General features: G+C 47.5%; 1 protein-coding gene across 2 annotated transcripts in view; it reads right to left on the reverse strand.

Annotated features, from left to right (window-relative positions):
* BTC (betacellulin) overlaps positions 1-20,515 on the reverse strand; it is a 31,807-nt gene extending 11,292 nt beyond the window's left edge. The window contains exons 1-2 of one of the 2 annotated variants that reach the window (XM_081836388.1): positions 20,419-20,515; positions 11,092-11,190 (exon numbers count right to left, since the gene is read on the reverse strand). In XM_081836388.1, coding sequence (XP_081692514.1) covers positions 11,092-11,190; positions 20,419-20,464 — 145 coding nt within the window. In that variant the 5' untranslated portion in view covers positions 20,465-20,515. Of the gene's footprint in view, positions 1-11,091; positions 11,191-14,295; positions 14,345-20,418 lie in introns of those variants that run through there. The other variant, XM_081836389.1, reaches the window with a different exon arrangement.
* Between the last annotated feature and the right edge of the window lie 794 nt (positions 20,516-21,309).

Raw genomic sequence — 21,309 nt, forward strand, 5'->3', positions numbered from 1 at the left:
CAAGTTCAAAAGGAAAGTTCTAAAGTGCTTTCTCTCTGCTGCCATAAATAGTGCTGCGTCATTATTTTCTGCAGCTGCTTTACTCCAAGAGCACTTTTAAAAGTTACTTTCGATTTCCCCGCATAGTAACTTTGCCCGGCAAACGGCTTTAAAAGTTCAAAGTCCAGCCATAAAGCCATTAATTAGAAGCTGGCAGGCTGCCCGGAGCAGTAGCACATACCTCATCAATCATCTTGACGCGCAGAGCAGATTCCGTTCCGATCTGTCCCCCTGCATTCCGATCCTTTGCCGGCACTCCGATTCAACTTCTGGAGCCCATTCTTAAGATGACTGCGTTTTTCTGGGCCCATAACCAAATGTTGTTGATAAGCAGCAGTCCCGTGCACAGCGGAATGATGAGGAGTACGTGCACATACTCTAAATTTCTTTATTTACACTTCAAAGCTGGTATGTTACAGAAAAACATCTTGCCTCTGCCGGAGCAGAGAAAAGCATCCTCTCTCCTCTAAAGCACGGAGAGGAAAAAAAAAAACACACTGAACTGCAAAGGACAGTGAAAAACAGGAAACCAGTGTACGTCACATCCAGTCTCCCTTTCCCATGGGAAAACCCAACAGTACGCTGACTGTGGAATGTAAACACCTGTCTTGTGACAAGCACTTCGCTGCACAGTGAAGAGAGCAGAAACCAACATGGACTGCAAGAAGATCAAACAGATCCATTCTGAAGGAAATCAGCCCTGAGTGCTCACTGGAAGGACAGATCCTGAAGCTGAGGCTCCAATACTTTGGCCACCTCATGAGAAGAGAAGACTCCCTGGAAAAGACCCTGATGTTGGGAAAGATGGAGGGCACAAGGAGAAGGGGACGACAGAGGACGAGATGGTTGGTCAGTGTTCTCGAAGTTACCAGCATGAGTTTGACCAAACTGCGGGAGGCAGTGGAAGACAGGAGTGCCTGGCGTGCTCTGGTCCATGGCGTCACGAAGAGTCAGACGCGACTAAACAACAACAACATACAGGGCCGGAGGAAGGGGGCAGTGGGGGCGTTGTGCCCCAGGTGTCTTCGCTGAGGGGGGTGACATTTGGCGCACTGCCCGCCCATGACTGAAAAGCCTACCCTGAGCCGTCGGGGAAGGGGGGAGCTGCGCCACTTTGCCAGCGGCATTTTCCCCTTCCCCCTTCGTTTTGACAGCTGGGGGAGGCTTGGGAGTCGTGGGCAGGCGGTGCGCCAAATGTCCACTATCGTCGACTCGCTCCACCCCCGGCTGCAGGGCACACATGCCACTCAGTGCACCCAAGCGGCTAACCCGTACCTGGGAGGGCACCTGTCAGGTGAGGAGGTAGTTGCTCACGAGTAACCAGGCAGGACTCCAACCTGTCTTTTACAGGTTTTATTGGTGCAAACTATTTACAGTGCAGAACCCCAAAGTTCATGTTCGTCTTAGTCACTTGCAGATTCCGGGAGCCCCTTCCAGTTTCTCCCCCAACGTAAGAACTTAGACAGCCCAAATCTCCACCTCCCCTCCTTACGTTTCACCCCTCGGCGCAAGCTGGGCGATGGAAACGGCATGTCTGTTTCCTGGCCAGCCAGGCTAGGTGAGGCGCTTGGGCTCTCAGTAGCATCTTCGAGCCCTCCCCTTGCCTGGCTATCCCCCCCCACTCTGCTCCACTGGAGAAGGAGAAGAAGAAGAAGAAGAAGAAGAAGAAGAGGAGGAGGAGGAGGAGGAGGAGGAGGAGGAGGAGGAGGAGTAGTTTGGATTTGATATCCCGCTTTATCACTACCCGAAGGAGTCTCAAAACGGCTAACATTCTCCTCTCCCTTCCTCCCCCACAACAAACACTCTTGTGAGGTGAGTGGGGCTGAGAGACTTCAAAGAAGTGTGACTGGCCCAAGGTCACCCAGCAGCTGCAGGTGGAGGAGCAGGGAATCGAACCCAGTTCACCAGATTACGAGTCCACCGCTCTTAACCACAACACCACACTGGAGGTGTGGCTTTCCTCACCACTGGACGAGGAGCTGCTCCTCAGCAACGTCGGAGGCTCTCTGTATTTCCCTGCCCCCTCCCCTGTTCCGATTTCAGTCCACTAACAGCATCCTCCGCTACCCACACCCCTCGGGAGCACACCCGCCCTGGGCAGCGCGGGCATATACTTCACCGCTGATGCTATACACAAAAAGAAAAAAAAACTAACAAATGGAAGCAAGGTAACAGTCAAGTTATTATTATTATTATTAGTAGTAGTAGTAAGGTAAAGGGACCCTGACCATTAGGTCCAGTTGCAGACGACTCTGGGGTTGCAGTGCTCATCTCGCTTTATTGGCCGAAGGAGCCGGAGTACAGCTTTCTGGTCATGTGGCCAGCATGACTAAGTCGCTTCTGGCAAACCAGAGCAGCACACGGAAACGCCGTTTACCTTCCCGCTGGAGTGGTACCTATTTATCTACTTGCACTTTGAGGTGCTTTCAAACTGCAGGAGCAGGAGCAGGGACCGAGCAACGGGAGCTCACCCCATCGCGGGGATTCGAACCGCCAACCTTCTGATCAGCAAGTCCTAGGCTCTGTGGTTTAACCCACAGTGCCACCCGCGTCCCTTAGTAGTAAAGGTAACGGTAAACGTACCATATGGGCCAGTCGTGTCCAACTCTGGGGTTGCGCGCCCATCTCGCTTAAGAGGCCGGGGGCCAGCGTTGTCCGAAGACACTTCCGGGTCACGTGGCCAGCGCGACGAAGCTGCATCGGGCGAACCGGCATTTATCTACTATAGCGGTCCCTATTTACTATAGCGGTCCCTATTTATCTACTTGCACCCGGGGGTGCTTTCGAACTGCTAGGTTGGCAGGCACTGGGACCGAACGACGGGAGCTCACCCCACTGCGGGGATTCGAACCGCCGACATGATGATCGGCAAGTCCTAGACGCTGAGGTTTTACCCACAGCGCTACCCGCGTCCCTCCCCTTAGTAGTAGTAGTATGTAAAGAAGATAATACTACTTTTTAAATATGAGAAACGATTTAAGTTCACTGTCATTGCTTGCTCCACCCAGTTTTACACAGGGCTTATCCACACTTAATTTTCCTCGATGATTTCCAGGTTTTAAAGCTGAATTGGAACAAACAACAATCCATAGATAACCCAAAAATCTGTTTGCTTTATAGCCGGGGGGGAAAGGTAATTGTGGATAAGCCCATTATTAGTTTGTTTATCATTCTCTACTAAAACTGAAGAGTCGTTCCGACGAAAGAAGAATGGTTACAGAAACGAATGGAGTATGCAGAAATGGCAAAAACTTACCAGAAGAATAAGAAACTAAGACCACAAACTTTTTAGAAAGGAGTGGAAATGGTTTATCGAGTATTTGAAAACAAACTGTAAACAGATGAAGACATTGGCAGGATTGTTGGAAAAACCTGCAGTTTTAGAAAATATATACAAGATATATATGAGAACAGGTGATTAAAAGAATAAGTTAAGGCAATTTGGAGTATGCAGGAAAGGCCAAAAATAAATGTAAGGAACGTCAGAAAGAGGGGGAAGGGAGTTAAAGATGAAAATGTTTAAACTATGGTTAAATAATTGTTATAAGGTTTATAATATATACATTATATAATGCATATAAATGAAAACTATAAATAATTTTTAAAAAACAACAACCTGAAGAGTGGTGTTAGCCAGTGTTGACAGCTGGTGCTCCTGGCACAGGTGAGGTGCAAGGCATGGTGGCCAACAGTAGGTGGCGCCAGAGCCAATGACAGGCAGAACTTGTCACTCTAGGAATCATAGAATTGTAGAGTTGGAAGGGACCCCGGGGGTCATCTAGCCCAACCCCCCGCAATGCAGGGATCTTTTAGGGCAATGTGGGGCTGAAACCCACGACCCTGGAATTGAGAATCTCATGCTTTACCAAGTGAGCCATCTAGGCTCATCCCCATCCTCTCCCCTGCTGATTTCCACAAGGGCAACATTGAGAGTAAGGAGGAAGAAGCTGGCAGCCAGTGCTACCCCCCTAGCGTAGCTGTTCTTACTAAGAACAGGAGTGTCACGGTCCGGTTCACGGGGATCGAAGTCCCGGCTGGGGACGTCGGGCCCGGGGGCAAGATGGCGGGGTGGGAGCAGGAACGAGAGTCCAGAAACCAGGAGTCAAAAAGCCAAGTGTCTGAGGATCAAGAAGAAAGGAGTCACAAAGTCAAGGGTCCAAGGATCAAGAAGTAAGGAGTCAAGGAGTCAAACGCAAATGTGTTGCTGTGGCAAAGAGCTGACCTTATATCCCTTCCCGGCTGACCTTATATCCCTTCCCGGAAAATGCTGACCTTATATCCCTTCCTGGCTCAGTTACCAATTGGCCACACCTGTGTGGCCATGCCTTGCCTCTCCAAAACAAACTTAGGAAGGCCCCAGTCATAGAATCATAGAATCCTAGAGTTGGAAGAGACCACAAGGGCCATCGAGTCCAACCCCCTGCCAAGCAGGAAACACCATCAGAGCACTCCTGACATATGGTTGTCAAGCCTCTGCTTAAAGACCTCCAAAGAAGGAGACTCCACCACACTCCTTGGCAGCAAATTCCACTGTCAAACAGCTCTTACTGTCAGGAAGTTCTTCCTAATGTTTAGGTGGAATCTTCTTTCTTGTAGTTTGGAACCATTGCTCCGTGTCCGCTTCTCTGGAGCAGCAGAAAACAACCTTTCTCCCTCCTCTATGTGACATCCTTTTATATATTTGAACATGGCTATCATATCACCCCTTAACCTCCTCTTCTCCAGGCTAAACATGCCCAGCTCCCTTAGCCGTTCCTCATAAGGCATCGTTTCCAGGCCTTTGACCATTTTGGTTGCCCTCCTCTGGACACGTTCCAGTTTGTCAGTGTCCTTCTTGAACTGTGGTGCCCAGTCCTGCAAAGTCCTACTGGTTACAGGCCTGGCTCCTGCACACACTCCTGAGAAGGCATGCAATGGGTAGGTGGGGCAGTGCCCCATTCATCCCAGTGGAGCAGGCCCTGCTGCCACTATCTACATCTGCTCGAGGATACCCCTTTGTGCTTGCCACAGGTAAAATATCAGTTCCATCTACTATTCATGAAGGCTGTGAGAGTCGGTGGAAGAAGACTGGAAAAAGTTTAAAGATTATTTATGGAAATACTGTAAAATTAATGAACGTTAGAAAAATGTTGGAATGAAGTTATATGGCTTTAGTAGAAATGTTATAAGGAATTAAGTATAAATAGATTAATAGAGTGTTAAAGGAAAAAACAAGGTTAGAATGTGTTAAGATAATTATAGGATAGAAAACAGAGGAAGATGGAAAGGAATTGCTGAAACAATAGAAGTGGAATACAAAAAGGGAGGTGTGAGGAGGTCGCTGAAATAAGTGAATGAAAGATACGATATTGAAACTGTTTGATGTGTTTTAAACTGTTTTTGTTTTGTTTTGTTAGTTTAATGTGTCAGTGTTATGTAGTGTTTTTGTATTGTATTGTATTGTATTGTATTGTATTGTATTGTATTGTATTGTATTGTATTGTATTGTATTGTATTGTATTGTATTGGTTTTCTTTTTTTGTAGTGTTTAAATTGTTGGAAAAGTAATAAATATTATTTCAAAAAAATAATGAAGGCTGTGGCACCTGAAAATTGAACTGTGAAGCCTTGAATGCTCTGCGCCAGACTCTTTGGAAACCCAACAGCACAAGAGAACAGAAAACTCGGCTCCGTTCCATTCCGGGAACTATCAACACAGGGGTTAAAAGTTAATGCTGCTACAAAAGAATGATTAGCTATGCGGATCTCGTTACCAGGCTGAATACTAAATGATGCTCTGCTAAGAATGAACCGTGGCAGATTACACAGTCTCCACTCTCGACAGAGGAGATCTCTCACAGTGGGCACTTTCAAAGAGACGGTGCAAAGGCAAGGGATACAGGTCACCAGAGGTTCACATCTCAACAAGACACTCTGGGCGGCTCCCAACAGAATATTAAAAACACAATAAAACATCAAATGTTAAAAACTTCCCTAAACACAGCTGCCTTCAGATGTCTTCTAAAAGTCAGATAGTTGTTTATTTCCTTGACATCTGGTGGGAAGGCCCTCTGCCTGGTTCCCTGCAACCTCACTTCTTGCAGGGAGGGAACCTCCAGAAGGACCTCGGAGCTGGACCTCAGTGTCCGGGCAGAACGATGGGGGTGGAGACGCTCCTTCAGATATACCAGACTGGGGCCGTTTAGGGCTTTAAAGGTCACCACTAACACTTTGAATTGTGCTCAGAAACGTACTGGGAGCCATGACAGCTATCCCCTGCTTCCATGCTTGGAGGCACTGTTGTTGTTCAGTCGTTCAGTCGTGACTGACTCTTCGTGACCCCATGGACCAGAGCACGCCAGGCACTTCTGACTTCCACTGCCTTCCGCAGTTTGGTCAAACTCATGCTGGTAGCTTCGAGAACACTGTCCAACCATCTAGTCCTCTGTTGTCCCCTTCTCCTTGTGCCCTCCATCTTTCTCAACATCAGGGTCTTTCCCAGGGAGTCTTCTCTTCTCATGAGGTGGCCAAAGGATTGGAGCCTCAGCTTCAGGATCTGTCCTTCCAGTGAGCACTCAGGGCTGATTTCCTTCAGAATGGAGAGGTTTGATCTTCTTGCAGTCCATGGGACTCTCCAGAGTCTCCTCCAGCACCATAATTCAAAAGCATCAATTCTTCGGAGATCAGCCTTCTTTATGGTCTAGCTCTCACTTCCATACATCGCTACTGGGAAAACCATAGCTTTTACTATACGGATCTTAGTTGGCAAGGTGATGTCTCTGCTTTTTAAGATGCTGTCTAGGTTTGTCATCACTTTTCTCCCAAGAAGCAGGCGTCTTTTAATTTCGTGGCTGCTGTCACCATCTGCAGTGATCATGAAGCCAAAGAAAGTAAAATCTCTCACTGCCTCCATTTCTTCCCCTTCTATTTGCCAGGAGGTGATGGGCCCAGTGGCCATGATATTTGTTTTTTTGATGTTGAGCTTCAGACCATATTTTGCGCTCTCCTCTTTCACCCTCAGTAAAAGGTTCTTTTAATTCCTCCTCACTTTCTGCCATCAAGGTTGTGTCATCTGCATATCTGAGGTTGTTGATATTTCTTCCGGCAATCTTAATTCCGGCTAGGGATTCATCCAGCCCAGCCTTTCGCATGATGAATTCTGCATATAAGTTAATTAAGCAGGGAGACAATATACATCCTTGTCGTACTCCTTTCCCAATTTTGAACCAATCAGTTGTTCCATATCCAGTTCTAACTGTAGCTTCTTGTCCCACATAGAGATTTCTCAGGAGACAGATGAGGTGATCAGGCACGCCCATTTCTTTAAGAACTTGCCATAGTTTGGAGGCACTAGTGCTTCTGAATATCGGTTGCTGGAAACAACAGGAGGAAAAGGGCTCTTGTGCTCAAATCCTGCTTGCCGGTTTCGCACAGGCTGCTGTGAGAACGGGATGCTGAATTAGGTGAGCCATTGACTTAATCCTACAGGCTATTCTTATGCTGTGCATTGACTTCTATTCTAGACATCTGAAGGAGTCATAGCAATACACATGTTAGGGAAGAGAAGAGATAACGTCTGGGTTAGAAGTCTGGGGGATCCTTAAGAGTAAAAGGTAAAGGGACCCGTGACCATTAGGTCCAAAAAAATTATCTGACAGCTTTTTAAAGAAGATAAACAGGTCATAAAACCAAATTTAGACTTGAAATGTGGTTTGCACACCTGAGAGTAGCAAAGCTTCAAATACAGTAAAGGTAAAGGGACCCCTGACAATTAGGTCCAGTCGTGGCTGACTCTGGGGTTGCGGCGCTCATCTCGCTTTATTGGCCGAGGGAGCCGGCGTACAGCTTCCAGGTTATGTGGCCAGCATGACTAAGCCGCTTCTGGCGAACCAGAGCAGTGCACGGAAACGCCGTTTACCTTCCCGCCGGAGTGGTACCTATTTATCTACTTGCACTTTGACGTGCTTTCGAACTGCTAGGTTGGCAGGAGCAGGGACCGAGCAACGGGAGCTCACCCCGTCGCGGGGATTCGAACCGCTGACCTTCTGATCAGCAAGTCCTAGGCTCTGTGGTTTAATAATAAAATGATTTTATTTATATCCCGCCCTCCCCAGCCGAAGCCGGGCTCAGAGTGGCTAACAACAGTAAAATAATACAGCATTCTAAAATCAATTCATTCTAAAATCAGTTCAAAATCAAATTAATGGCAACCACTGAGCTAGAGTTCTGTGAGGATCGCCAAAGGCTGTGCCTTGGCCAAAGGCCTGGTGGAACAGCTCCGTCTTGCAGGCCCTGAGGAAAGATGTCAAGTCCCGCAGGGCCCTAGTCACTTGTGACAGAGCGTTCCACCGCCGCAGCCAAAAAAGCCCTGACTCTGGTTGAGGCCAGCCTAACCTCCCTGTGGCCCGGGACCTCCAAGATGTTTTTGTTTGAAGACCGTAAGGTCCTCCATGGGACATACCAGGAGAGGCGGTCCCGTAAGTACGAGGGTCCTAGGTCGTATAGGGCTTTAAAGGTTAAACCAGCACCTTAAACCTGATCCTGTACTCCACCGGGAGCCAGTGCTGCTGGTATAGTACCGGATGAATGTGATCCCACAGTGAGGACTCTGTACGGAGTCTCGCCGCGGCATTCTGCACCCGCTGGAGTTTCTGGGTCAGTCTCAAGGGCAGCCCCCGCACCGTGATTGTACTTTCAAAGAAAGGGAAAAGTGGGCTCCACTAATAATAATAATAATAATAATAATAATAAATTATTTATACCCTGCCCATCTGGCTGGGTTTCCCCAGCCACTCTGGGCGGCTTCCAACAAAACACTAAAATACAATAACCTATTAAACATTAAAAGCTTCCCTAAACAGGGTCGCCTTCAGATGTCTTCTAAAAGTTTGGTAGTTATTTTTCTCTTTGACACCTGGTGGGAGGGTGTTCCACAGGGCGGGCGCCACTACCGAGAAGGCCCTCTGCCTGGTTCCATGTAACTTGGCTTCTCGCAGCGAGGGAACTGCCAGAAGGCCCTCGGCGCTGGACCTCAGAGTCCGGGCAGAACGATGGAGGTGGAGACAAGATATGGTGGAGAGCTATGTGCCTTAACTAAATTAAAACCACTGATTAAGAGCTCACCGTTAGTGGGAAAGGCGAACAAACATTTTAATCAATTTGGGAGTCCGAGATCTAGCGCAGTCTCTACCCGCTGACCTAAATGGCTTCAAAACGAGCAAGATCACCTCTCGTTGGTCTTGTGGAAAGTTCATATTGTCAGTGATTTCAGATGAAGACTCTTCACTTCAGATGCCCATAACTCTTCCTGCTAGGAAGACTAGAGTGATTTCAGCCTGAACTGAAAAAATACCTGCTGGCCTTGAATATATTCTACAAAAAAATGCTATATTTGGACATGGGCAGAAAGTAGAGCAAACTCAACCTTGGTCCCAAACAATTCTAAAAATTTTAATCTCCAGTTAACATTTAAATGAGTAATAAACTGTCAGTTTGCAGTGGTATCCCAAACTAAAATGAGACTTGCATAACTCAGGTGGGAGGTAACAGAGTAGCAAGAAGATAAGAGGAAAGCAGCCTGCATGCAGTTATTATTGATACCAGGGGTCAGCAAACTTTTTCAGCAGGGGGCCGGTCCACTGTCCCTCAGACCTTGTGGGGGGCCGGACTATATTTTTTGGGGGGGAAATGAATGAATTCCTATGCCCCACAAATAACCCAGAGATGCATTTTAAATAAAAGCACACATTCCACTCATGTAAAAACACCAGACAGGCCCCACAAATAACCCAGAGATGCATTTTAAATAAAAGGACACATTCTACTCATGTAAAAACATGCTGATTCCTGGACCGTCTGCGGGCCGGATTTAGAAGGTGATTGGGCCGGATCTGGCCCCCGGGCCTTAGTTTGCCTACCCATGATTTATACTTTTAACTCCCTGCCCTTAATACAGTGATTCCTCGGGTTAATTACTTAATTCGTTCCGGAGGTCCGTACTTAACCTGAAACTGTTCTTAACCTGAAGCACCACTTTAGCTAATGGGGCCTCCTGCTGCCACCATGCCGCCAGAGCACAATTTCTGTTCACATCCTGAAGCAAAGTTCTTAACCTGAAGCACTATTTCTGGGTTAGTGGAGTCTGTAACCTGAAGCGTATGTAACCTGAAGCGTATGTAACCCGAGGTACCACTGCATACTCATTCCTTGCTCTCCACACACCCCTCTCCTTTTTAAACCCTTTACACAGATATAGCCAGGGTGGCATGATGGCAAAGAGTGTCATACTATGGCCTTGGAATCGCAAGTTCGAATCCCCACTCAGCCATGAAGATCACAGGGTGACCTTGGGCCAAGCTGCCATCTGTTAGCCTAACCTACCTCACAGGGTTGTTGTGAGGATGAAATGGAGAGGACGAGAACCATGCAGGCAGCCTTGAACTCCTTGGAAGATAAAAGTGGTATTTACATGTAATAAGTAAATAAAATGGTTTTCCCAGTAGTGATGTACGGAAGAGAGAGCTGGACCATAAAGAAGGCTGATCGCCAAAGAATTGATGGTTTTGAATTATGGTGCTGGTGGAGACTCTTGAGAGTCCCATGGACTGCAAGAAGATCAAACCTCTCCATTCTGAAGGAAATCAGCCCTGAGTGCTCACTGGAAGGACAGATCCTGAAGCTGAGACTCCAATACTTTGGCCACCTCATGAGAAGAGAAGACTTCCTAGAAAAGACCCTGATGTTGGGAAAGATGGAGGGCACAAGGAGAAGGGGACGACAGAGGACGAGATGGTGGGACACTGTTCTTGAAGCTACCAGCATGAGTTTAACTAAACTGTGGGAGGCAGTGGAAGACAGGAGTGCCTGGCGTGCTCTGGTCCATGGGGCCACGAAGAGTGGGACACGACTAAATAACTAAACAACAACAACAACAAGTAAATAAAATGCCAGCAGAGATTTCCCTTAGCTGGGGAAACAGTGGGAGGAGACAATTGACTGGGAGTGGCTAACCATGCAATGTACTGTAGATCTGGGTTTAGAATAGAGATCATCACATATAATCCATATTGTTACCTGTGCAATTTCCATTTGGGTAGCCGCAGGACAGCCTCTTTGTTTCCTGTTCAGCGGTTCCATTGCCATCGCCAGTCCCACAGTCGAAAATGGCAAAGCCTTCAGAGGGGGTGGGAGAGAGAAAGCAAAAACATTACACATATATATTTCAAGGACCTCTTTACACCCATGATGTTTGTTTTGCCAAGCACCACAATGCATTGGAGTCAAATAGTAAAAGTAAAGGACCCCTGGATGGTTAAGTCCAGTCAAAGGTGACTATGGGGTTGCGCCGCTCATCTCGCTTTCAGGCCAAGGGAGCCAGCGTTTGTCCGCAGACAGTTTTCCAGGACATGTGGCCAGCATGACTAAACTGCTTCTGGAGCAACGGGACACAGTGACGGAAACAAGAGCGCATGGAAACAGCATTTACCTTCCCGCTGCAAAGGTACCTATTTATCTACTTGCAGAAGCCGAACGTTCAACATGGTTTCTGTTTTGAGTTTCCCTATTGCATTAAGGCTTCCGCTTTCAGTTTTCGGTTGTCAAACGTTTCGGAAGTCAACAGTCTTCCGCAACGGATTACAGTGGTACCTTGGGAAAAGAACTTAATTCGTTCTAGAGGTCCGTTCTTAACCTGAAACTGTTCTTAACCTGAAGCACCACTTTAGCTAATGGGCCTCCCGCTGTCGCCGCACCGCTGCTGCGTGATTTCTGTTCTCCTCCTGAAGCAAAGTTTTTAACTCGAGGTACTATACAGCATCTTAAAAAGCAGAGACATCACCTTGCCAACAAAGGTCTGTATAGTTAAAGCTATGGTTTTCCCAGTAGTGATGTATGGAAGTGAGAACTGGACCATAAAGAAGGCTGATCGCCAAAGAATTGATGCTTTTGAATTCTGGTGCTGGAGGAGACTCTTGAGAGTCCCATGGACTGCAAGAAGATCAAACTGATCCATTCTTAAGGAAATCAGCCCTGAGTGCTCACTGGAAGGACAGATCCTGAAGCTGAGGCTCCAATCCTTTGGCCACCTCATGAGAAGAGAAGACTCCCTGGAAAAGACCCTGGTGTTGGGAAAGATGGAGGGCACAAGAAGAAGGGGACGACAGAGGACGAGATGGTTGGATAGTGTTCTTGAAGCTACCAGCATGAGTTTGACCAAACTGCGGGAGGCAGTGGAAGACAGGAGTTCCTGGCGTGCTCTGGTCCATGGGATCAAGAAGAGTCAGAAACGACTAAATGACTAAACAACAACAACATAGTGGGAGGGTCTTGCTGGCCTCTGTAGGTGGTGGAGGCAGTCATTGTGTGAGAACCATTAAGAGAATTTTGCATTCAGCAGAGCAGCTGGCAGGGGCGTCTTACCCATAGATGGTAGTGGCACGGGGCGCCAGGGCACCAGATTTTGGAGGGCGCCACAGGCTGAGTGTCCGGGAAGGAGAGTCAGGGTGCACTCCATTCCCCGCTCTGCGGCAACCCGCTCCTCTCCTCTTAGCCGCCCATTGGAGCGCGCTGCGTCCAGCTCAGGGAACCCCCTTTGTGTCCCCTGGGCACCTGGTGGGTACAATCGAGGGCAGGGTGGGGTGGGCGTGTCTCTCCCGCCCCTTTCAGGTTGCTTTGCTGCCTGCGTGTCTCCCTGCGGAGTCTGTGAGCGGAGCAGGGAAGTGCCCTGTGCAATCCCGGCGCCGAGCGAGGATGGGAAAGCCAGCGAGCCACCTGATCTGCTTGAACATGAGTTTGACCAAACTGCGGGAGGCAGTGGAAGACAGGAGTGCCTGGCGTGCTCTGGTCCATGGGGTCACGAAGAGCCAGACACGACTAAACGACTAAACGACAACTATTTCTGGGTTAGCGGAGTCTGTAACCTGAAGCGTCTGTAACCCGAGGTACCACTGTACGTTCGACAACCAAGGTTTGACCGTAGAATCCACTGGGCCGGGTAATCGCTATGTGACAGTAAGACAGCCTCCAGACCCCAGTTCCAATGGACAGACTTCACTCTAATCCCATCATAATACTTGTTTCCCATCTTTCATCAACTTTCCCCCCTTTAATTCATTATTTTTCCACCAGCAACCAACGAGAACAAACTGGGGCCAAGGTTTTTAAATCAACCAAAGCTCCAGGGCTATGGAAGAACAGGAGAGCAGCCCAAACGCACTCCCCCAACAGAGGAGAAAACCGATGACGACTTATCTCAGAATCACAGAACGGTAGAGTTGGAAGGGGCACACGGGTCTTCTAGTCCAACTCCCTGCAGGAATCTTTTTGCCCAACGTTAGGCTTGAACCCATGACCCCCGAGATTATGAGTCTCATGCTCTACTGACTGAGCTATCACCACTTCAGTTTAGCTTTCTGATATGATCTAATCCTGGGCTCTCTGGCACACCAGGTAAGCTCAACCCGAGATGGAATCTACTGATAGAAAACTTGGCTGTGCAGTAGCATTTGAATGGATGGATTTGACGGCTAACCAGCAGCCAGAATAATAAAGCAATTGTTGCTGAACACAAAAGCGGGGAAGGCTCTTTGCACTTTCAAGCCTTCATGGGAACACTTCCTCCTCCCAGCTCAGACTGGGAGGCCTTCACCGGGGCCTGTTTCCACGGAATTCAATGGGACTTATTCCTGGGTGCAAGATTGCAGCCATGATTCAATCCATTTGCTCAGAGACCCAGAAGTCTGTGAAATTAGATTATATCAATAATGAAATACGGATGGTTTATTTGATTTAAAAATACCCAACAGGCATGCATACACACACACACATTCCTCCCTGCAAAAAAATTACCTGACAGCTTTTTAAAGAAGATAGGTAAAGGTAAAGGGACCCCTGACCATTAGGTCCAGTCGTGTCCGATTCTGGGGTTGCGGCGCTCATCTCACTTTATTGGCCAAGGAAGCTGGCGTACAGCTTCCGGGTCATGTGGCCAGCAGGACTAAACCGCTTCTGGCGAACCAGAGCAGCGCACGGAAACGCCATTTACCTTCCCGCCGGAGCGGTACCTATTTATCTACTTGCGCTTCGTGCTTTCGAACTGCTAGGTTGGCAGGAGGAGGGACCGAGCAACGGGAGCTCACCCCGTCGCGGAGATTCGAACCGACGACCTTCTGATCGGCAAGCCCTAGGCTCTGTGGTGTAACCCACAGCGCCACCCGCGTCCCTTAAAGAAGATAAACAGGTCATAAAACCAAATTTAGACTTGAAATGTGGTTTGCACACCTGAGAGTAGCAAAGCTTCAAATACAGTAGGCATGTCCAAAGTCCGTTTCAGGGGCCTAATCCGGCCCCGGTTGATTTAATCCAGTCCCCATGGCAGTATATGTCCTGGGGTAAAATCCTAAAAAAAGCTTAGCAACTTCAATCCAAAAAAAAGCTCAGAAACTTTGGCGGGCTCTCACGCATGTTCAATTCATCAAGTCTGGCCCTCTTTGAAAAAAGTTTGGGCACCCCGAACAGGTATCAGCATAGCTGCTAATATCAATGCAAATAAATTTGTTTAACCTGCCTTTTAATTAATTAAATAACTGCCCACATCATTAAAAAAAAAACCACCTTCAAAGGAGGTGCCTTTTTCAGATTTCAAAGGAAGCGTGAGACTACTACTGACAATAAATACCGTAAATGCCAAAAAGGGGGATTGTTCTTTTTCAGAGGAACTTAAGAGTACCAAAACAGCTCCATCGCTGGGCCATACTAAACAACCAGCTAAAGCTCTTCCAGATTAATCTAGAGCCAGGGCTTTCTCGGCTGCGGCTCCAATCTGGTGGAACGCTCTGTCACAAGAGACCAGGGCCCTGCAGGACTTGACATCTTTTCGCAGGGCCTGCAAGACAGAGCTGTTCCACCAGGCCTTTGGCCAGGGCGCAGCCTGACTCCCTCCTCTGGCAATCTGCACAGAATTTTGCTTAACGGTTGCCATCAATTTGATTTTAATTAATTTTTAGAATGAGATGTTTTTAGAATATTGGATTATTTGATTGTTGTTAGCCGCCCTGAGCCTGGCTTCGGCTGGGGAGGGCGGGATATAAATAAAATTTGTTGTTGTTGTTGTTGTTGTTGTTGTTGTTGTTGTTGTTGTTGTTGTTGTTGTTATCATAGAATCATAGAGTTGGAAGAGACCACAAGGGCCATCGAGTCCAACCCCCTGCCAAGCAGGAAACACCATCAGAGCACTCCTGACATATGGTTGTCAAGCCTCTGCTTAAAGACCTCCAAAGAAGGAGACTCCACCACACTCCTTGGCAGCAAATTCCACTGTCGAACAGCTCTTACTGTCAGGAAGTTCTTCCTAATGTTTAGGTGGAATCTTCTTTCTTGTAGTTTGGATCCATTGCTCCATGTCCGCTTCTCTGGAGCAGCAGAAAACAACCTTTCTCCCTCCTCTATGTGGCATCCTTTTATATATTTGAACATGGCTATCATATCACCCCTTAACCTCCTCTTCTCCAGGCTAAACATGCCCAGCTCCCTTAGCCATTCCTCATAAGGCATCGTTTCCAGGCCTTTGACCATTTTGGTTGCCCTCCTCTGGACACGTTCCAGTTTGTCAGTGTCCTTCTTGAACTGTGGTGCCCAGAACCGGACACAGTACTCCAGGTGAGGTCTGACCAGAGCAGAATACAGTGGCACTATTACTTCCCTTGATCTAGATGCTATACTCCTATTGATGCAGCCCAGAATTGCATTGGCTTTTTTAGCTGCCGCGTCACACTGTTGGCTCATGTCAAGTTTGTGGTCAACCAGGACTCCTAGATCCTTTTCACATGTACTGCTCTCAAGCCAGGTGTCACCCAATGAAGAGCCACGCTGGAACAAGACAGTAGCCCATCCAGTTCACATCAAATAACTGTGGGCAGGAGCAGAAAGCAGTGGCAGTCTCCCTACTTGTGAATTTCTCAGCAGCTGGTATTCGGAGACACCTTGCCTCCAACAGGGAAGGGAGAAGAACACTGCCATAGCCTGTGGAAGTTTGCATTCCTACCATTGCTACCTCTGAGCACTTGCAATCTAGAGGCTATTCATCAGAAGCAGGGAAGGACCTGTAGAAAGGAAAGCACACTTTATTTCTATTGAGGCAGGCAGACACTGGCGGCATCCCGCAGGGAAAGTGAGCAGAGCAGAGCAGAGCAGAAAGGTATGTTTTGGTGCTAAGCTTAGTGTGCTGGTATCAGAACATTCCAGGAATTCTTCCGCCTCCAAAAAAATGTGATGCAGGTTCATCATTCAAAGTAAGGTAAATGGCACAGAACTGGAAGATGTTCCAACTTTTAAATATGCCACCAATGTAATAATTTTAGTCGTTTAGTCGTGTCCGACTCTTCGTGACCCCATGGACCAGAGCACGCCAGGCACTCCTGTCTTCCACTGCCTCCTGCAGTTTGGTCAAACTCATGCTGGTAGCTTCGAGAACACTGTCCCACCATCTCGTCCTCTGTCGTCTCCTTCTCCTTCTCCTTGTGCCCTCCATCCTTCCCAGCATCAGGGTCTTTTCCAGGGAGTCTTCTCATGAGGTGGCCAAAGTACTGGAGCCTCAGCTTCAGGATCTGTCCTTCCAGTGACATTGATTATAGTTTTGAAATTATTTATTATAATTGTTAAGAGTGGATTCCTGTTTAATTTTTATATGCCGATATATATTATTATTCTATACTGTTCTAATGGACGCGGGTGGTGCTGTGGGTTAAACCACAGAGCCTAGGACTTGCCAATCAGAAGGTCGGCGGTTCAAATCCCCGTGGCGGGGTGAGCTCCCGTTGCTCGGTCCCTGCTCCTGCCAACCTAGCGGTTCGAAAGCATGTCAAGTGCAAGTAGATAAATAGGTACCAGTCCAGTGGGAAGGTAAACGGCGTTTCCGTGCGCTGCTCCGGTTTGCCAGAAGCGGCTTAGTCATGCTGGCCACATGACCCGGAAGCTGTACGCCGGCTCCCTCAGCCAGTAAAGCGAGATGAGCACCGCAACCCCAGAGTCGTCCGCGACTGGACCTAATGGTCAGGGGTCCCTTTACCTTTACCTTTATCTTTACCTTTACCTTTACTGTTCTAATGGATTGTTGAATATTACTTATTTGATATAAGTTGGTTATTTTAAAGTTATGCTTTATTATCACATTTTTGTCTTGGATTAGATTGCTATAAGGTGTACATTCTTTGATTCTTCAGCTTGCAAACCGCCTTGGGTATTGTAAAATAGAAAGACGGTACAGTGGTACCTCTGGTTACGAACTTAATTCGTTCCGGAAGTTCGTTCTTAAGCTGAAACCGTTCTCATCCTGAGGAGCGCTTTCACTAATGGGGTCTGCCTCTGGCGCGCGATTTCCGTTCACATCCTGGGGCAAAGTTTGCAACCAGGAGCAGCTCCTTCCAGGTTAACGGAGCTTGTAACCCGAAGCGTGCATAACCAGAGGTACCACTGCAAACAATTCAAAAGTGAAATGAAAATGAAATGAAAAGGCAGACTTATCCAATGACTCTTTCTTGGAAGCACGGCTGCTTTGTGGGATATAGTTTTGCCCCGAACACATTTCCCAGAGCTCCTCACAATCCAAGCCACATCAAGAGCCAGCCTTTGGCGGGATAAAACTATGTTCTCAGAAGCTCAGTGGTTCTTTTGACACCAGCGACATCGTGAAGGCTGTACGTTATGGAGTGTGAGGCACAGCTCACGTTGACACCAGTTCAGCAAAATTCCCTGTGCTATTGTCCTTGGGGCGTGTGTGAGAATGACCGGTGTAACTGGACACTAGCCCCCATCCTATTTATGTTTCCAGTTTATGTCACCCTTTCTTCTCTAGGGCTTGGGTTATGGGTTTTTTCCACACCTTTCATCCCTCTTCACTGTCAAAATCCAGAAGTGAATACAGTGGTACCTCGCAAGACGAATGCCTTGTAAGACGAAAAACTCGCAAGACGAAAGGGTTTTTCGTTTTTTGAGTTGCTTCGCAAGACGATTTCCCCTACGGGCTTGCTTCGCAAGACGAAAACGTCTTGCGAGTTTGTTTCCTTTTTCTTACAACCGTTAATACCCAGGGAATCCGTGCTCCGCAAGACGAAAAAATCGCAAGACGAAACAACTCGCGGAACGAATTAATTTCGTCTTGTGAGGCACCACTGTATTCTTCTCTCTGAATGGTTGTTCTTGAAGATTATGCTGCAGGGGTCAGCAAACTTTTTCAGCAGGGGGCCAGTCCACTGTCCCTCAGACCTTGCGGGGGGCCGGAATATATATTTTTTTGAGGGGGAAGTGAATGAATTCCTATGCCCCACAAGTAACCCAGAGATGCATTTTAAATAAAAGCACACCTTCTACTCATGTAAAAACACCAGGCAGGCCCCACAAATAACCCAGAGATGCATTTTAAATAAAAGCACACCTTCTACTCATGTAAAAACACCAGGCAGGCCCCACAAATAACCCAGAGATGCATTTTAAATAAAAGGACACATTTTATGTAAAAGCACGCTGATTCCCGGACCGCCTGCGGGCCGGATTTAGAAGGTGATTGGGCTGGATCTGGCCCCCGGGCCTTAGTTTGCCTACCCATGTTATTCTGCTTATGTAGCAAGTCTGCTCCAACAGGTAAGCTAGGGAAATAGAGAGCTAAGCCTCTGTGGATTGTGAACCGCACTAGTTTCTAGGAAGCAACTGTTCCATGAGTCTGCAAAGAACGCAATTAACTATGGAATCATTTGCTGCGTTATTTAATGCTGGTGGGTTTTGATAGAAGTTTGTTTAACATTACAGAGCTAGGTTAAGGTACACCTGCACGTCACAGCAAAGAAACATAATATATTCAGCAACATTCTCAAGCGAGAAAGGTTGTAAAACCATTTAAAACTGCATGTGATATACAACACCAGCACTCCGGGGCTCGGTCTGTTTTTAAATTCCCTGAACTACCGTTGATTCTAAAGCATCCTAAAATAAACACACAGAGCTAAATATAGAGGACTGGCCCCGTTCAGTAGGTACCCTGATGGACACGGCCACAGCACGGGCAGCAAACCCTGCTGGCCTGGCATAGCTTGATACATCAAAAAATAATAATATATAAAATCAAATCTCTCCTGCTAGTGCTGCTTATTCCCCTTCTCCTTAAACAAGCCGTTGATTTGTGCTTTAAATAAGTTCAGAACTATAATGCGCTTTTAGTATTAGGGCTGAGTCCCAGAATGAACTAAATTAAAAACTGCACCTGAGCATACACAGAGTGCTTTCCTCCTTGTCATTAAGTGAACACAGCTTGCCTCAAAGATCAAGCAGCTAGACTTTTTAGCATACAAAATGAGCCCTGGAATATGTATATTTTTAAGAAGAAGAAGTGAAGCAATGACCATATATTAAGAAAGAAGATGTAAACTCCGGCCAACCGCACTTTTCCATTCTGCAAAGCTCTGCCAGCCCGTCTACAAGTTCTCAGGTCGATGCAACTAACCTCTTCCATCCACAGACTTCACAACCGCTGCTTTTTATCCTGGCCCTTCCCACAGACCCCTCAGTGCTGCTGCTGACACCACAAGCAGAAATGGATCAAGGGAAACTGCACCTGCTGAACTTCTGCCTGATAGGTACCATAGAGGCTCAGGAACGCCTTGCAAGGAGGTGGGGAGGTAAGACTAAAAGGTACTCCTGCTAGTATAGTGGCAAGCAGTGCTTTTTCCTGGGGGGAGACGCATACCCCTAAACCTTTTGTGAATCTAAGTTTGGCCTCAGTGAGGGGCAGTATTTCAAAATGAGTAGGAAAATGAGAGTAGCCCTAAACATTTTTTTAAAGAAAAAAAGCACTGGTGGTATGGCTGCCTGTCACACACCAGACCAGGGTCTGATTCCCAGACAGGGAGACTGATATTATATAGCCCAACCGGTGGAACATCAGCCTCTTTCTTTTTCCTTTGATGAGGCTGCATTTTAATATTTTAATGTTTCAACATTTTAATGTTGTATTTTAATCTTGTTTTTAAGTTGTATTTATTCAACTTGTTTTTATTATTGCTTGTTAGCCGCCCTGAGCCCGGCCTTGGCTGGGGAGGGCGGGGTATAAATAAAAATTATTATTATTATTATTATTATTATTATTAATCTCAGGGTTGGGCTAGATGGTCCCATCTACAATTCTACGGCTTCTCCATGAAAAGGAAGGCAAGGAATGGACCTGCCCTTGTCTCTTTTTCTTTCCAGGTCCCCCCTTGCAGCTAGCACAGGCAGAGACGCTGCGGCTGCACCTGTTGAACATCTGCCTGCCGCGGAGCTCTTAAAGGGCCGGGAAGAGAGGAGAGGGAACAGGCTGGCAGAGACACACACCCCCCTCCAGCCCCACCGCGGACCCCCAGAGCCCCCCATCCTCACCCAGCAGCAGCAGCGGTCCGAAGCGCAGCAGCGGCGCCGGCTCCATGGCAGAGCGCAGTCCCGGGCGCGCACAGCTCCGCACCTCGCCGCGCGCCCGGGAGGACAGCGCCGAAGGAGGCGCCCGAGATGCCCGGGGCGCTGCCTCCGCCTGGCCGGGGGAGGAGCCGCGTCCCTCCCTTCGCGGAGACGGGCGGGCGGTGGGAAGGCGCAGTGGGTGGAGCAGAGGGAGGGCGGGTCCTGCCCCACCTGGGGGAACCAGGGGGGTTCCGGGCACAGGCTGGATGCAAAGAGAGTTGCCGGTGGTTGTCAGAGTTGTTGCTTTTTTTATATATATATTTGTTGTAATCTGCATTGCATTGTAATTTGCATTGTTGTAATTTTGCATTGAATATGTATATTCAATGCTTTTGTTGCTGCCTATCTATCTATCTATCTATCTACATATATATATATATATATAATTTGTAATTTGTTGTAATTTGCACTGAAATTTGTTGTAATTTTGCATTGGATATATATATTCAATGCTTTTGTTGTTGCCTATATGTGTGTGTGTTTTGTGTTGAATATATGCTATATGGTAATTTATGGACCTAATAGGTATCTAAAGCCATTTGCACATAACACATAGGAGCCTACACAACACAAAACACTGTTGCTGTATGTAGGTATTATTTTGTTTTTTTATCTTATATTTTGGAGATATATAGTAAAGGTAAAAGGACCCCTGACCATTAGGTCCAGTCGTGGCCGACTCTGGGGTTGTGGCGCTCATCTCGCTTTATTGGCCGAGGGAGCCGGCGTACAGCTTCCGGGTCATGTGGCCAGCATGACTAAGCCGCTTCTGGCAAACCAGAGCAGCGCGCGGAAACGCCGTTTACCTTCCCACTG

This window comes from Podarcis erhardii (genome assembly GCF_964252035.2).
Source record: "Podarcis erhardii genome assembly, chromosome: 13".
NCBI lineage: Eukaryota > Metazoa > Chordata > Lepidosauria > Squamata > Lacertidae > Podarcis > Podarcis erhardii.